At 40.7% G+C, this 18327-nt stretch overlaps 1 protein-coding gene across 1 annotated transcript in view; it reads right to left on the bottom strand.

Moving 5' to 3' along the window:
* Positions 1 to 18327, bottom strand: part of ITPR2 (inositol 1,4,5-trisphosphate receptor type 2) — a 244644-nt gene that overhangs the window by 33198 nt on the left and 193119 nt on the right. Inside the window, exons 46-51 of the mRNA XM_041397170.1 lie at positions 13445 to 13552; positions 11736 to 11928; positions 8572 to 8697; positions 5346 to 5521; positions 3883 to 4047; positions 1625 to 1820 (exon numbers count right to left, since the gene is read on the bottom strand). Coding sequence (XP_041253104.1) covers positions 1625 to 1820; positions 3883 to 4047; positions 5346 to 5521; positions 8572 to 8697; positions 11736 to 11928; positions 13445 to 13552 — 964 coding nt within the window. The remainder of the gene's footprint in view (positions 1 to 1624; positions 1821 to 3882; positions 4048 to 5345; positions 5522 to 8571; positions 8698 to 11735; positions 11929 to 13444; positions 13553 to 18327) is intronic.

Below are 18327 nucleotides of genomic sequence, written 5' to 3'. Positions count from 1 at the left end.
TTTGTAAATATGTATGGGTTTGTGTAAAACGCTAATTTAACATTCCTAAAGTGGTAAATGTGTACATCAGCTTGATTTTATCAAACCAATTTTCTGTTGTGCACCTTCAACAATTTTCTGCATTTCAAATTAGAGATACAAAAAGGTTTAAGGAGAAAAAAATTAAGGCAAAACTATACAGCAAAGTAACAGTCTAAGACACTATGTGTAATGCAGGAAACATGCACTCTGACTTACTCTGCTACTTTATCAAGAAAAAACTTAAAGCACTTGTCCTGGGAAGCATAATCTTCCATCAACATGCAGTCAGCATACTTTCTTGATGAGTTTTTGATCAGAAATGGCAATGTATGAAGCCAGCAAGAACATACCCACACCACAAAAATCTTCCAAGATCTCGACAGAAGCAACACAAACACACAGGAGCTGCTGCCCCTGGATCAGACCAGAGCTGTGTGTAGCCTGTTTCATTAAGATGGTAACAACTGCCTTTCAAAGTGAAACTTGACACCCTAAGTTCAGTCCCAAAAATGAATGGTAAATCAAATATAAGCCAATTTAGCCCCTAATGGATGATCAGTGGCAGAAAAAATTTTAAAAAAAATTAGAAAAAATCACAGTATGTAAAAGAAATCTGTCAGGTTCCTTTTTTTTCCTACGGTTTTGAACCAGCTGCAGAAGTATGCCAGGCCCATGAGTCTTGAATGACCTTTGCCTTGTTTGTGAGCTTTAAATTCTGAAAAAACAACTTCAGGGAAAGACTGGCAAAAACAGAGTGCACACAGCCCCGGCTGGGTTATGCCAGCTCTGTGCTTGTGTACAGGTCTGAAGAGCTCTGCATTTGGGAAAATCGTGCCTGGAAGTCAGCAGCTATTCTCAAGTACTTCTCTGCAGTCAGTTGTTACTCTCCTGCCCATGCTCCCAGCAGGCTGGTTGGCAGCATACACAAAGCTCTCAACAGACCAGACCTGGCTCTTTTCTAGCAAAGCAAGTTTGTAACTCTCTATTCACTTTGCTAAATTCTCTCATTCCAGAAAGCTGAAATCCTGACCTTTTTAAAACTGGTTCCAAACCTCCCAATGACTTTACTGAAGCCAGGATTATACCCTAAGGATGATGATTGTGGAATACACACTGAATTTAAAAGATGCTCCTATCAGTAGAAATGTGAATGCTGCTGGATGAAGCTTAAAAAGCAATGAAATGAATACAGCTAATGAACATGTTAAGATCACATGCCTCATACAGTATACAGAAATTACTATGAGCTGCTTTTAAGGTGGGATGAGAGCCAATACAATCCACTTGGACCTGCTTTTCACTTAGGAAGATATTTAGGAAATACAGATTTATTTTTTTTTTAATGTTATCATGAGTTTGTGAAGTAAGCATAATAAATCAAATGTGTTAGATTTTAGCATTTCAATAAATAAGCCCAGACCAAAACAACCCTATACACACTAAATTTTACACAGAGACTTAATTGAGTTCTAAGGTATATGGAATTAGTTCTGCTCTCATGCAGGCACAAATAAAGAAATTTGATGTCCTTAGATGAAAAGTTAGGTTAGGCAGACAGAAAAGGGGATACATCAGAAGGAATTTTTAATATAAAAACCAATACCTGCAGCAGAGGTCCTGATTTTCAACCTGTCAACCTCCATGATAAAGTCATCTTTCAGGAAGAGGAAGCCAATGATGGAGAAGAGATAAACCAGGATGAGAGCAAGCACTGCAGTGAGGATAATTGAACGGCCATTCCGGGTAACACTTTTTATCACATTTAGCAATGTCTCCTCCCTGTACACCAGATCAAACAGCTGGGGAAGGCAGAGAGTAGAGGAAAAAAGAATACAAATGAGGCAATATATAGATGCTACATAGGAAAACAATCTGAACTATTGAAACATACATCAAGCGATGTTCTACATTCTCAGCTTCATAAACTCACATTGATCTCAGTGGGAGCTGGTCATGCTTATGGAGGAGGAAATCTAGCACAGAACTTTAAATTTTAAATTAATTATAGCAAAATCCACAAAATATATTTGAGTCTGATCCAGATATGGACAACACCTACCATCAAGATGTGTTGTTTCCCCATGTTTAAAACCAAGCTAGATTAAAATTTAAACAGTGTCTTCATACTGTGGATCTATATCTACAAAGTAATTTTTCATGTTATCTCATCTGACAAACGGGCACAGGCTGCAACTCAAAAATACACTCATGCATGTAAGTAATAACATATTTGTAAACTTTCTTTGAGCACATGGCATCATGTAAATGTCACATGGACAAGGACTGGGGGCACCTCTCCTTAGGACAAAATTAAATTCACGTCACTGTTTGTATAAGACTAGAAACTTCTATTCTTCTCTGCCCTGCACTATATGGTTTCCTGGTATTTAACTTTAAAGAAAACTGTATATAAAGATAATATAGCTTTAAATGTCAAAAGCCTAAACCAGCAATTAAACGTGACAGGAGCTTTACAAGAACCTTTAACCTTTTTCTTCCCCTACAATTTTCTTGATGTTCTGTAGTGCTTTTGGCCTTATCTATAATGTATGTACTTCTACTTCAAAGTACTCAGATTACAGATATAAAGCAACACACTATGATTTATCAAAATGCTCCACAGAAGAAGCAGATCAATTTATAAGATCTGAAATTGACAGTCTTGTGAAAGGATTAATAATAAAGAAAGAGGGGAGACAGTTATGAACAAATATTAGAGTTTAGACTACATCCATGCCTAAGTGAACACCTGGAAGCAACCTGGCTATGTGGATAAAGTCCATGAATCATGGACACTGGTCAACAGCAGTCACCGAAAAAAGTAAGTACATAAAATGTTTCTTAAGCTGCTTGACACTTTGCAAAGTATTTTAAGATAGACATCACCTAACTCATTGAAAGAACAGCAAACAATTTGTGCATTTTTTAAGCAGGAGAGTTACATCCATTTGAAGAAGGTCCTGCAGCTACAGCCACAATCCTTTGGATTTCCACTCCTTTGGAATCTCCACAAACTTTGAAGCAGACTTGAATGTCAAAATCTGGAAAGTCTGACTACAGTAGGAGCTCTGCCTGAGTTAGCACTGAACACTTGAAAATTTCAGTGTGCTTAACACATCTTTGAAATGCTGGGAGTTCAACACTATGCAAGAAGCTGAGAAAAAATACAACAGGAAATATAATGACCACAGTTTACTCAGTGTCCCTACAAGTTTCACATGTTCCACTACAGAGCAAAATGATTAGCAAACAAGAGCAGTGAAACACCTTTTACTGCTACTCAGCATGAAGGGAACAGTTAATGGAGTTTAGCATAATTTGTGTGATTCATTTTCACTTCACATGTACCACGTTACTAAAAGGCATTCCATCTGGGTAATGGCAACAAAAGAAAATTAAGTGGGATACATTTCATGATGAATCTTCCTGCCACACCAAAGGCATGCCATCCCCATTTCCCAAGTAATTTGTTAAAAATGTACTGGGGAATGTATTGAGGAATGGGATCCTTTGGTACAAGTATGATGCACACACCCCTGGACAACTGCCCCCAAAATGTTAGGACTGCCAGAAGACACAGGAACAGTGGATACAGAATATGGAGAAAGCTGGGGAAAAGGAGTGGGCTGCGTGACTGTCTGAGAAGAAAGGAGCAAACTTTCAGCTCTAAAACAGATAAAATAAGTCCTAACAGAAACAGGTTCTAATAAAAACAGCAGCTCTTAAGGGGCAGCAACACAATGGCATGCTAAAAATACACAATTTGGCTTGATTTGTCAGGAAGAAATTGAAGACAGCTGCACGGGTAACGGTATTTTCTATTTTTGCAAAATTTTCCCCTCCACAGCAGCACGTACTTACCAGGAAGCTGTAGAAGAACTCGTGCACGCAGAGGCCCAGCATACACACCAGGACATAAGCCACGTGGTAGAGAAAAGCCATGTCCATGATGACTGCTCTGTAGCCACGGGTGAAGGTCCCACGGTTGCCAACAAAGCTCACCAGGAACACAATTTTGTTACAGAGCTGAGGGGGGTAACAAAGCCTAGGTTTATGCCTCAGAAAAATCCTGGTATTTATTGTTTGGTTTGCTGTCTAGATAGGTTGGTTTGACTAAATGCAAAACTTTTAGACAGCTGGAGTGAGGTGAGGGAAATCCAGCTCTGACAGTGCACTGGGAATGAGCCCATGAGGGTGAGTGGAAGTACATCACCTCTTCAACACTGCACCATGCCTCATCACATTGTGATTTATTCCTATAACATTAATAGATAGGCAGGGTTAATGTCACAACACATTAAAATCCAGCTCGGGAGTGAACTCCCAACAATTTTGACTTTAGATCCAAGACTATGTAAGAGCAGGTAGGCATGCTACTACAAGAGAACAACAATAACACAAAAGAAAGCGTGGGGGGCGTGTGTGAGATCTATTTCCTTCAGATCATGTTCTTCAATTTAAAATCCCTAAAAAAAACCCCTCAGAACTGAGGACATTTTTGAAGTATAGCATTTAAACAACAGCATCAGATTCTCCATGGCTCTCAAGCTTTGCCTGCACACGAGCAGCAGTGAACAGGAAAGGGTCTCACCTCATCTCTCTGGCAGTCCAGGACAAGGAATGAGGACTCAACATGACTTCTTTGCTTCCAAATTTGACATGCGCAAGTGCGCTGTTTACTTGCCTTTACCTTTGACTATATGTCTGGATATTTTTCAGTATGTGAAATTCTCACATACAGAACTGGTGGCAAACAGCCCAATACTTTGTGCTGGGGTGAATTAGAGCTGTAGCAGTCAGGCAGAAATTTAAATAGATGACTTGTGAGCACAACTGTGTATCTTACTAAACTCAGTAAGCATGCAGACTTATTCATGACTAAGTTAAGAGATCTGGCAAAGGGCTGAGAGAATTTTTAATTTTGAATACTCTTTTCTTCCTGAAAATATATTTAAGGTCTCAGAAACATTTCACAAATTTGTGTCAATAGTGCTGAGAGTATTGGCAGAGAAAATTATTCTTTTAACATGAGAAACTGTAGATTTTATTGCCCTTACGCAGCAATATTTCTTTAAATTTCATATTGTTTTTGTTTTAAAATTATTTGCACATGCACAAAACTAAAGCAACTTTTTTCTTAGCTTCCCACTTCACTGACACTGCTGTTTCAGGATGACTGGAAATTATTTATTTCTTGGCTTAACCAATGAACCAGAAAAAGGAAGTTTTTGCACAGCTCTAATAAAATGAGTTTTTTAATAGGAGATTCTTAATATCTTTCCTTCTGCTGAAAGGGAAATTCTGGTTGCTTTTGAAGTACTTACATTAGCCGCACCAAGGAGTATCAAGGTAGGACCGAGCCCTATAGTATATATAGACCTGAGAATAACAGACACCAAAAAGGGTCGAATGCCAACAGGCTTGGAGATGAAAAACAGCATTGCTGTGCAAAACGCCACTGCTATCCAGAGAAGCACGGAAAACAACGGTGAGAGCGTGCCTGTGCAGAGGAGAAAGGGATATTTGAGAAAGGCATCTTTGGAGACTCCATTTTTCACCAAGAAACGGATCCAAAAGATCAATTTCTTTGCCAGCAGAGCTAACAAAAGCATGATTCATGCATCACAACTGCTGACCACAGCTTATCCTTATTGCAGCAGGAGCAATTATTCTCAGTATTGTTGCTTTTTGCACAGGTAATAATATGAGCAGTTAATGAAATTTCCATTAAAATCCAGGGAGTGCTCAGAGATGGAACAGTTTAACCTTCTCCTGGAGCAAGCCACTAATCAGCTCCCTTCCGCAGGGATCATTAGGGTCCCTCCAGTCTGACTCCATGATTGCTCAGCTACAGAAATAGCCGGTCCTGGGGGCAGCACAGCAAGTGGCACCGTGCTGCAGTGCAACCTTACCAGCCACGGCTCCCGAAAAAGCAGCTCCCTCCCGAAGGGCCACAGCTGTTCTGAGGGAGCCTCCGCCTCTGCACGAGTGCGGAGCGCTGGGCACAGCGGGATCAACCCGGGCAGGGCCAGGCAGCAGCTGCGGGGCCTGCAGCGCTGAGCAGCTGCGCTTGGCTCCCAGGCAGGCAGCGGGGCCCAGGGCCTGCTGCCTGCACTGCCAGTCCCTGCTGCTCTGCAAGATGCTGGCTCCAGGCGCTCCCTGAGCTTTGCGCGATGCCCCTGTTTTCCCTCGCTCCTCTGCTTAAAGCTCTGGAAACACACCATGCTGCTGTGATATAAAAAACACATTCAGATCTCAGGGCACTGTCTCACTTGTACACTGACTTCTATTGTTATGGGATGAACTGACAGGTCAGTGACGGGGGAGAAGGAAATAGAAAATTTAGCTAGATTCACAACAGGAATCTCTTTGGCAACAGACAAACAGTTGAGCAGCATCACTGGGTTTAGAAAACAATGAGACAAGGCCCTAGCCTCAACATTCAGATGGCATCTGAACTTTTCCAAAATTCAGGAGTGTTTCTATCCCTGGTGGGAGGTTCAAGGTCAGCTCTAGCAGAGAACTTCTTTGCCAACAAGATTTGGAAACTTTTAATGGATCCTAAAAAACATTACTTTCAAGCCCATCTGAAAGGCAAGGCCAAAGTTCTCTGTGGTTCTTTTACAAACCAGTTTTCCTTCTTCCCTACTGCAGGTCCAGCAATTTCATGTTTCAGGACCCACACCAGTAACATGTGCAGACAGGCACCCTAGAGGCAAGGAGTCTTCACAGAATCATGGTTTGGGCTGGAAAGGACCTTAAAGATCATAAATTTCCATTCTCCCTGCCATGGAGGCCATGGGCAGGGACATTTTCCACTATCCCAGGTTGCTCCAAGCCCCATCCAACCTGGCCTTGGACACTTACAGGGAACCAGGGTCAGCCACAGCTTCTCTGGGCAACCTGTGCCAGGGTCTCACCACCCTTACAAGAAAGAGTTTTTTCCTAATATCTAAACTAAACCTACTCTCTGTCAGGTTGAAGCCATCCCCCATTTCCTGTCACCATGCGCTCTTGTCCCTTTCTTTCTTTTAGGCTCCCTTCAGGAATGGAGTTCAGCTGGAGCAGTTTTGCCTGTGTCATATTACATAAGAACTGCAAGTACCTACTAAAAGACGGCATTTTGGGATGATTAGATCAGTCCAGGCACCTCAGACAGGTGAATACAGGTGAATTTACACAGGGTGAAGGGGAAAAACTGGGAGGCAAACTCCAGCTGTTGGATCAGGCTTTGGTGGAGAGGGAGGCTGGAAGTAAGGAGGCTGCCTCAATACCTGCTAATCCGATTTGGCCACACCTATTCCTTATTGCTCAGGAGCCACTTTGGCTTTACAAGCACCAAGAGCTGGAATCCTGAAATGCGCTGTCACTGGATTACTGGGGCCACTTAAACTAATGCCATATAAATCTGCAGTTCAGAATAAGTATTAATACCTGCTGATTGCAGACTAGAGGATTTCCACAAGTATAGATTAGCTAAAATTTAGCAGCTTAAAAGGTTTATTTTTAACCCTTTATTTCTCCTCTCATCCTCTGTGGGCTCTAATGTGCTCTGAGTGACTTCCCAATTTACAAAGCACAAGATGCTTCCCTTCTCCAGGGCACAGCCCTGCAAATCTGCCTCACTCCAAAAGGCTGCCTGAGCTGTGACCTGCAAAGACCACCCTGTGGGCTGTGAGGGCAGCATGGTCCCTATGTCAATATATTTTAATCTGCTGCCTTTCTGTTCCGCCAGCCAGCAGGAATGTTTGCCGGTGCCAGCTGTGGTGCTTGTGAAAAACAGCACCACAGCTGGCAAAAATGTATCTAGTAGGATCTGGACTGCTTCCACCAGCCCAGTTCACATGCCATCAGACAGAGGTGACTTTCAGTCACATTACTGACTGACCACGAATCAAAGATCCAGAGGTGAATGGCTCTGCTACCATTACCAGTATTCTAAACTATTTATCCCAATTAAGCTTGTTTGGCCTTCAAAGAGGCCTCCTGCTAGTCTGCTGCATTTATAGCAAATAAAAAACTTCATTAAATATTTCCTGTGACGGAAGGGGATGAAGCCACAGAATCATAAGTTTTAAGAGTATTTTTGCATAATGCATTTTCTCCTCTGCAAAAGTTATGCCCTTTTATCCCAATAAACAATACAGTCAAAAGCCAGCAAGCTAGTTTTCAAATAATTCTCTTCCATATGTTTTCAAGACTGCAAGTCATTTAATTTGGTCAGACTTAAGCTCTCCTGCCAGGAATCCTCCTTCAGTTCAGAAGCTGCAGCTAAATGTGTGCAGTAGGACACTGCAATATGGCAATATAAAAAAATTAGCTGAGATATCTAGATAATCTCCAGTTTATGCTCTGTCCATTCTGCTCTGCATTGTGTGGGTCATGTGACACACAGATCAACCACCACATTTCAGACAACACCTGGTACCTACTTAGGAGACACTAAATGGCATCCAGATATGACTGCACCTGAAAATACAGCTTTACTTGTTACCTTAGAAATAAAAGCACCTAAAATTAAAACAAAAAATAAGACCAAACTCTACTTGCCTTCATCTCCATCATCTCCAAAAGGGTAGAACAGAGCAACTGCTAAATTGATGAATACAGCAAGGTTGAAGGAAATGCTCCCCCAGAGAGAGATGTGTCTGGAGAACCAAAACAGGGCTGGATTATCTAGAAAGGGGAGAAAAGCAGCATCAATAAGCTGAAAGCAAGGAGAAACTCAATCACCAATGGCTCCAAGGGAATTAAATACAGATTCATGTAGAAAATATGCAGATCTTTAAAATTAACTAAAATAGACAAATATTAAACATAGGTTTGCCATAAAACAAAGTTTCAAGCAGAGCTTTTAATCCGAAGATCACAGTACAGTTTATTATATACTGGAGTCTTGCTTCTGGTAAGATTTTAGGCCTAGATATTTTGCAAGGGAGTCTTTTCAGCTGCATCTGAATCGGCAGCTTCTGTGCATGGGGACATAAAAACAAGCAAACAAATAGATTTTAGCACTCTAAATGCCAGTCAACCAGAACACCCAGAATGTATCATCCAGATGACCTATTTGGACCAAGTAGGCCAATGACATAGGCAAAGAACCATGGAATAGGCATGGTTTCACAACTTCAGTGTTTTCCCCACCTCTGTCAAACTAAAAAACATTTTGATCTGCTTGGGAAGCAGGCAAAATTTGGTCTGCCTGGGTTTTGTTTCTACAAAAGCTGACTATTTCCTCTGTGATGCTCAGAAGCCCATGGTTACCTGCTGACAAACAGCTCTGTACTCCTGCTTAAAAAGACTCAAACAAGCCATGATCTCTATATGTGAAGTGTACAAACACACAGAAATAGTCCATATCCCGAAGAACCTACAGCCTAGCTAGAAAAAACTAAAAAGGGGCAAAACAGGGTTGAATTTGTGTCCAGAGTCACACAGATGGTTCAGCAAGAAGGTCAGGAACAAGATCCGAGTGTGCTAAAACTCAGGCAAGCACTTAATATATACTAATGCACTAAAATATGTTTAAATGAACATTTGAAACAAGATACTCTGTGCAATAGTGTAAAAACATCTCTGGCCAGAGAGGTATCACACATGATACATCCCTATTAACTAGATTTTAAAGTACTGAAAACTTCCTGCAAATATGCAGAGCATCCAGTGAAGTTTTTACAAACAGCAGATTCCTTCATCTGCATATGACTGCCTCAGGCTTTAGGACAAATAGTCTTTAATAGCAATTAGGTAAATATTCAGATTTCACTGTGATAACCTTGTGCTGCTGACTGCTGAGATTTAAGCATTTGGAGCCATTGCAAAAATGGCAACTGTCAATTTAAGCAGCACAGACTTCATGCTAACAGACACTTAGCTAAAGAATGAACCCAGCTTCAACCTGAATTATCTATTCAAATAATAAAAAAACCCCAAAAAACCAGCATAGAGACTTGTGGGCTATTCTACTGATGAAGGGAATTGAGAAATTTTTGCTCTGAATAAAAACAAACCCATTTTCTTTCTTTATAGCATTAGGCAGGTCTGGTCTATCTAATTGTTGGGTTGGCTCTTTTATCTGTGTTTCTAATGCAAAACCCCCAGATATTTTTTTTTTTTTTTTTTTTTTTTTTACTGAAGTAATTTTTCTACAATACAAAGACTTTTATTCCCAAATATTCTGCAGATTCTGCAATCATACATTTTTCAACTTCTATTCTGGTCAGTTTGTCACTACTAAATTTTTAGGGTGCAACCAAGAGAAGCAGATTTGAGTTGATGGGGTTTATGCTGAAGACTTGCTGCTGCTGAAAACTAAAGCCTGAGAATTGGCATATAAGAAATTGCAATAACATCCATGTTTCCATCACATTCAGGATGCTCCCACACTGCTCTGACTATCCTGCTGCTCTAGACCCCCTTCCTTCCTTCCTTCCTGATCAATTGCTGTGAGCAGATGATGTGTGACACTCCAAGAGCATCTGCATTTTAGCAGTGAATGAAGTGATCACTTTAAGCCATTTTTATATATGTTCAGCCTGGAAAAGAGAAGGCTTTGGGGTGACCTAATTGCAGCATTCCAGTGCCTGAAGGGAGCCTTCAGAAAAGATGGACGAAGACTCTTTAGAAGGGCCTGGAGGGACAGGACAAGGAGCAATGGCTTCAAACTAAGGGTAGGTTTAGGTTGGATATTAGGAAGAAATCGTTCCCTGTCAGGGTGGTGAGGCCCTGGCACAGGTTGCCCAGAGAAGCTGTGGCTGCCTCTGTGGCCTGGAAGTGTCCAAGGCCAGGCTGGATGGGGCTTGGAGCAACCTGGGATGTGGGAGATGTCCCTGCCCACGGCAGGGGGGTGGAACTGTGTGATCTTTAAGGTCACTCCCAACCCAAACCATGATTCTGTGATTCTATGATATATAAAATACAACTTTCTGATCCAAAAGCCAAGGGCAGAATTGACAGTGGCTGAGCTGTCAGGACCCTCCTGATCCAGGCACATTGGCAATAGCTCCATTCCTGCTGAGGGCCAGCAGCTGTACTGCCCACCAGGGAGCTAAAGACATTCAGGGTACCTAGTAGGGCTTCCCTGCCCCTCCTCTTGGTGGCCCCACTTTGATCTCTCCCCTGATCTTGACCAAGCAGCTCAAGGCCACACACGTGCCTCCCCAGTACACCATGGGACATGCGCCAGTATGGACCAGCTGGGACACCCTGCAGCCCAGTCATGCCAGCCTGATGTGGACTGTCAGAGGGGGACTGACTCCATGGGAGCTTGGCAGATTTAAAGCAGCTGAGGTTCTGGTGAGAGATGTTTTTAAGTGACTGACGTTTACGAGTCTTTTAAAGGCCTTTCAGGAATCTGCATACCTCAAATATGCAGCTACACATACATTTTTCTGTTAAATATTAGGGGCCTTGGTTTAATTAAGTGCAACACTATCAAGACTAGTAGAACTACACCCAGTTCTTCCATTCCTCAATTTAACTTCTGGAGTCCAAAACATAATCTTGAACACATTAATACCTGCTCCATATTACACTTCTTTTACGGTGGCATGCAAGTGTCTCAGCAAACCTACACTCCCAAGCCTGGAAAGGTTTTGCCTGTTGTAGTGTCAGAGTGAACAGAGAAAAGTGTATCATTAAAATGAAAGTACTTGAAGGTTTAAAAGCAAGGTTTTAGCATAATAAAGCTATTTTTCTCAAATTACAGTACTTACTTCTAATTTTCTTTTGCCATTTCATCTCGTTGTACAGATCCTCAGTCTGCTGGAAAAAGTCAATGACTTTGCTCCCTTGTTCATCTCTCTCTGTTGTATTGAACACCCGACTTTTGGATTCCCGAGTGAGGAATTCACAAATATTGGGGACAGGAAAGACAATCTTTTCCATTGTTCTATCATGGCGAACAATCTACAAATAAAATGCACATTTTTGCCAGTCAGTGACTATCCAATCATTTTGTCATATCTTTTCTTGCTCACAGCTCCCCTTTTATTTACAAATTAATGCATTAATTATTTGAACATTACAATAAAGTTGGACCAATAAATCCCAAAACAGAGTAAAGCTGTTTTTATTTTCAAAAGCCTGCCTGAATAAGGTGGCAAATATAAGTCTCAAGAAAAACCTAGGTTCAGACTTTGCCAAATATAAAAAATGTTGTAATTCAGGATGCTTCAATTTGTCAGCAAATTGAAACAAATCTGACCCAGTAAAAGTGGAGAAGTACAGGGGCTTTCTGCTCTGATTACAAAATGCTTTTCTCATCTAGAATCTATTTCTATGATGGGATAAATTGTAAAGGTGAACATGCAAAAATATCACTCAGGCAGTACCCACATCTTGTCAGTCTTTATCTTTTTACTTGATAAAATCTAAGGTTTTGAATTGTTTACATTTCAGCACCTACCAAGCTACTGGTGAGCAAGCTAGATTTTATTTAATCTCACCACACTGCCATCAAATTTGCTTCCTCATTCTGATCATTGACTCTGCATTACTAAAAATACAGAAATGGGTAGAAAACCCTTTTAGACTCCTACAACCATGCCTCTGTGCAGCCACTGGTGAAAATAAAAAACCACCACTATTTGAATTTCAAATCAAACAACTGAGATATGTTAATAAAGGAGATATAACATCTGAAACACCAAACAGGTCTAGGACTGCTTTCAAAGACAAGCAGTTACCTATTTTGTATAGCAGCAATGCTGGGTTGAGTTTCACTTTTCTAGAAGAAGCTATTGGCCAGATAAAAGTTGACCACAGTGCTTGTTTAATGCCTAAATTTACCAGCTACCCAGATAAACTGGCTGATAATTGCTAAGAGAGATCTCAGCAGCAGCCAAAGTATTAAAATACATTAAGAGAAGCACTGAGCTGCCCTCTGGACAACCAAGGCCGTGTATCTTCCACCCACCCTGTGGTGGGATACCTCTGTGGACCTCTATGTAAGTCCAACCCATGGCAGGTGTAAAGTTTAAAACAGAGAACAGAACTGCTGAACCAGGCCAAACCTTGGTATTTTAAACAAAAGCCATATTGAATGTCTACACCAATGCAAAACCTCTTTGTACTCCAGCCAGAGTTTTGACCAGCCAGAATCATGGCTTTGAAACTCATGATTATTTATTTGAGTGATGTACCATAGAAGATGATTCTTGACTTCATGACACAGCTCCTGTCCACAGTCATTATTTCCCTAACAAAACATGTTTGTTAGCACATAGGAAAGCTATTGGGAAATGATGGTTTGGAGCCACTTCTAATATAGGGGTATTCCTTTATCTTCCACAGCCAAAAACATATTATTCAACCTTCTCCTTAAAAATAACCCACACCGTTTGAAAGCTTAAAAAGAGGAGATACACCACATGCAAGATGCAGACTTGTCTCACAGTCCATCTTCTGGAGAGCAGTCCTTTACCTCTATCTGTGCCGTATGTTTGGCATAAAACCTCAAGGCTTCATCTCCTTCATCTGGATCTGACCCTGGCTTCAGCATCTGTTGCAATGTTTTATTGTGACAAGCCAACTAGAAAAAGAAGAAAAATCTGATTTATGTCCTGCTATGCTTTATCATCTCCACTTAACTAACAAAAATCCTCCTTCCCCCCATTCCCATATACTTACATGCTCAACCCAGTGGGGCTCTTTCCAGAGATAACAACAAAAATGTAATTACTCAAGAACAATAGAAATAATTTAGTCTTAAGAAGTCAGCAGAAAGTTTTCAGTTGTGATTTATGAAAGGCAGCTTAGTCTGCAGCCTGGATGGTTTTTGGAGGGCTTTTGACAAATGCCAAAAAATTAGACTGAATGCTTCTTTTCATGTGAGTTTAGACATGAAATTTGCATACCTCTGAATATGAAATTACATTTACAATTAATTTTTCTCAGTGACTTCAAAGGGCTAAACTAGGTTGTAGGTTGGTATTCCAGGGCTGCAACTTTTTCTGAGGGAGCTGGACTGTAGTGCCAGGCAAATTCATCCTTAACTGTACCGTTTATATACACAGCAAATAGATACATACACACAAATATGTATCTTCTATAAACTTAAAAAATTATACACTTCACATGATTGAAAAAATATATCTGTCACATGTTGAGTAGTAGATATTTTAAATGCTCCATTGCTGTACAAAGTTTAAAAAGAAAGGTGTTGGCAAATGCATTCACGACGTCCTATAAATGAGTGAGAAACAAAGACCTAATTATAAGGCATAAGGAAATTACTAAAAATTCATTTTCCCTACATCATAGCAAGTGGTTTCCCTCTAGAATAGTTGAGGTGTTTCACCTGTTTTAAGATGGGAAAAACTGCAGCAGGAAAGAGAGGAAAAGCCACCTCACAAATGTGATCCAGGGCTGAACGATCACAGCTGACATTACCACAACAGACCATTAGAAATAAGGCAGGCATGCACTCAAAATGACCACAGGAACTGGGGCTTTGAAGTGATGATCACCACAGGTGGCCTGGGATTGTGCTACATGAAATTGCACAGCCTGGTGAGGAATTATAAAATAATTGCACAGCTACAAAAAAGCCTGACAGGAATTAAGTCTAAAAGTAACAATGGATCCAAACAGACACTGTAATAATCTAACCAGCACGATCTCTCTCATCTGGAATTTGCATGTCTCATTATGTCCCTTTTTTTTTGTAACAAAAAGGCAGGGGAGAGGTACATATACAATTTAGTCCATTTATTGAAGTTCCCTAGCATCTACTGATCAAAACAAATTTTCTTCTGGATCTCAATACAAACTTATTAAATAAAGATTAATTAAAAATGGAACTTCCAGCAACTTCCTTGAGGACAGAAGTCTGTTTGGTCCTGACAGCACAGCCTGAGCCAATGTGCCACAACATCAGCATTTCATAAAAGTGTCAGGAGCAAATATTCAGGGAGACCAGCAAAGAAATGTCATGGGAGTTAACTGCAGAGGAATATTCCTTCCATCAGTAGCAGATTTCTGTCCTGAATAGTCACTTTTTTACTGTATCTAGCAAGTGCATTGATAATATCATTACACACATCAATGTCTTTACCTAAACTTCCACTTATTTTTGAGACTAAAAAGGTTCTTTAAGACTATCTGACAAGTTCTTCACCTTCACACAAGCCAAATAATCTGATCCAACCAGCAGCTTTTGCAGCATGACCACAACAACTGCTTAGCAAGACAACTTGAATTCATCTCCTAGAGGTCCTTGCATACCCCTAAGACATGCTCTAGAAATCAAGGAAAAAGAAGATGAGCCATTGGAAACAAGACAGTTACTGTTTAAAAATGCCCTTTCAACAGTGTTATTACTTTTGCCTTTCTGCTTTATTGGATGTCCCTCTGCTTCCGTACTTATGAAAGGGCAAGCAGGAGTGCCCAGTTCACCTTCTCTGTATCATTCTGTACACTACTGTCACATTCTCTTTTATTTGTCTCTTCTTTAAATTAAAACAATCCCTATCCTTCCTATCCCTCCTCAAACAGAAGACTCTCTGTGACTCAGTTATTTTCCCTGTCTATCTCCAAGTGCCCTTTACTTTGGCTATATCTCTTCTTTAAGATATGAAGAAGAGCACTGACTAGACAGAATGCAATCACACCGTGCTTGGAGTGATGAATTAGCATAACCAGGAGCAAATATATTCCCCTTTTATTATCTTCTGTAATACAGAGGAACTTTGCCTGTATCTTGACCTTTATTTCTCCAACGCAAACCATTCAGATTTTCAGTTTTCTAACAAATGACAAATCAAGGACACATGGACAGTTCTTCTTATTAAAACTATGCCAGTTTGGAGTAAGGGACCTGCTATAGATTCAGAATTTTCCATTAGTACCCCAAAAAACTTTCTATATATGTACTTAAACTCGTATACAGAATTGGAAATGCCATTTGCAAACCAAATAAAAACTCTAGATATTGCTTCCTTATATGCTTTGAACTGTCCATAACTTTTACTGTAGAAGTCTCTCTTGATAAGTATCAGTAACAGAAATTCCCTTATCACATGGAGTAGAAGGGAAAACAATGTCAGCCTCTCATGCTCTAATGGGACTGGCTAGGACAGGATGTTCAGAGCCTGCTGAGGATTTGAGATTGAGCATATTTTGCTATCAGGTTTCACATGAACAGCAGCCATGCTCTTTAAAATAGTGTATATTTGGTCATCTGCACTGTGCTTTCTGTGGCTGTGACTGTCCTGTGCTGATGTGTGAACAGAACCTAGCACTGCACAGCTGGGACTTTCCAGCACAGCCACTGGACAAAGTGACCTGAAGAACAAGCCAGGATTTTCTGTGCCAGCCCCTTGACTGCCAGGAAAGACACATCAGAAACAAGGGATTTCTGACCAAGCTGGAGGGGCTGCAGCACATTTCAGATCGGGAACCTACCTAAGGCACCAGCAATCTTCAGCTGATAAAGCTGAATGTTTTTCACTCATAATTTAATTTCTCTCAGCTTCCAAATCTCTCAATATCCACTTACCTTCTGTGTACTCTAGACATTCAGACAGTAAACTCAGGGCAAAGGGCCCATCAGTTTTCTGCTCATATCTCGGTTTCTACACAGAATGGATTCCTCTACATCGACACAACAAGAACTACTGCTAATATTTCCGTATTGCCACAGCCACACTGATGAAACAACATTGTGGACAGCAATCTGAGAGAGCTCAGATCCAAAGCACAGGCCCACAGTATGACACAGAACAGCTTTAAGAATTCTGTTATTTGGCAACCATGGTGTTTTCTGAAGCTCTGCTCTCGTGAGCCTTCTTTCGCCCCTTAAAAAGCTCAGAGGCCCACGTGGGCCAGGGGGACTGTGTCAACAGATGTCTTGACCAGGGCAGAGCTTTTTGTGAGATCAAAGACACAGCCATGAAAATAACAATGCAGTGACAAACTGTGAACCTAAAACACAGAAAGCTTATCCAAGTTTATAATACACCTAGGTGACAGTTTGTGCATGGCGGGTAAAGGCCGTGCAAGCTCTGAGTGATTTTTTTTTGGTATTTAACTGCTGTGATGCAGTAAAGCATTATATCCAGTGTGCTGCACAAATCTTTTGGGGCAGCTGGAGGACATGGCATGGGATGGACATGGCTGAGAGCAACTACAATGAGAAGAACAGTTCAATTTATGTTTGCAAAGCAAAGCTCAAAAATGCACCTCAAAAATACACTGCAAGTGTAACTGATACAAAAGAAAAAAAAAAACAAACCATCACTAGAGCCTGAATTTGCAAAGAGCACCAGAAAAATCACCGTTGTGGAGAAAACTCCCTCACTCACTCACACATCAGCTATGCCAGTGACAATATTTTAAATGTCAACACTGTATTTTACTGCTCATCAAGGCGTGTAGTGACAAGGAAGCAATAACACATAATGGAACAGTGATTTCCAAAGAGAGGATGTGCAAGGCAATAGCTATATGAATAAAGATTATTTGGCTTTCAGTCAGCTCCCAAGGAAGGACTGCTGTTCATCTTGAAAGATTTTTACTTAAAAAATTTGGAAAACACTGTAATAAAGCATCAGTACACAATGTGAAAGATTGAGGACGGACCAAGAACCCTGAAGACATTCATAAAGAAACAGTAGAGATAAACGACAGAATTACAAGTAATACTCAGTCTAAACTCCTGACACAACATGACTACAAAATCAGACCTGCTACTCATCTGGGATGCCATATATGATCAGCAGTGTGGAAAACCACAGCAGACCCAGCTTTTGCAATTAATATATGGGTTTCCTGCAGGCCTGTATTTTTATAGCCAAGATTACCTTGAACAAAAATGAAGTTATTTAAATGCTCCTAAAGACTGATTTAAAGCTGTGAACATTTATTTCATCAGCCTGTCATTAACTCACTGACATGGTATAGTAGATTGGTTTGCCAAAATACCAGTGTGTGAATATATGTGTGCATGTGGAAAAATTGCTGGAAAAGGGAAAGTTTTTCTCCACTTTTCAATATTTCTGTAAAACACAGAGCCCCTCCATATTTTAATAAGGATATGTCAGTCCCTGGTTGTAACTTGTAAACTGCAGGGGCCTATCAAGTTCTCTTCAAAGGCATGAGGTCTTACCCAGTACACAGCTGAGATGGTTGTCAAAATTCCTGCTGATTATACCACGCTTTACTGAAGCCCCCGAAAGGACAAGAAATACAAGAAAAAAGGTACAATAAATACAAGCTAGTGACACTAGGTTGGAGACTCCCAAATTCTGAGAGATTTATTTCACTCCCCAGCATTTGAAAACTGCCAAACATGGCAGGGGCGGGGGG

Source organism: Onychostruthus taczanowskii, unplaced genomic scaffold, assembly GCF_017590055.1.
Source record: "Onychostruthus taczanowskii isolate IOZ18803 unplaced genomic scaffold, ASM1759005v1 scaffold136, whole genome shotgun sequence".
Classification (NCBI taxonomy): domain Eukaryota; kingdom Metazoa; phylum Chordata; class Aves; order Passeriformes; family Passeridae; genus Onychostruthus; species Onychostruthus taczanowskii.
Note: the sequence above shows the minus strand (reverse complement) of the source record. Positions and strands in the feature narration are given on the sequence as shown.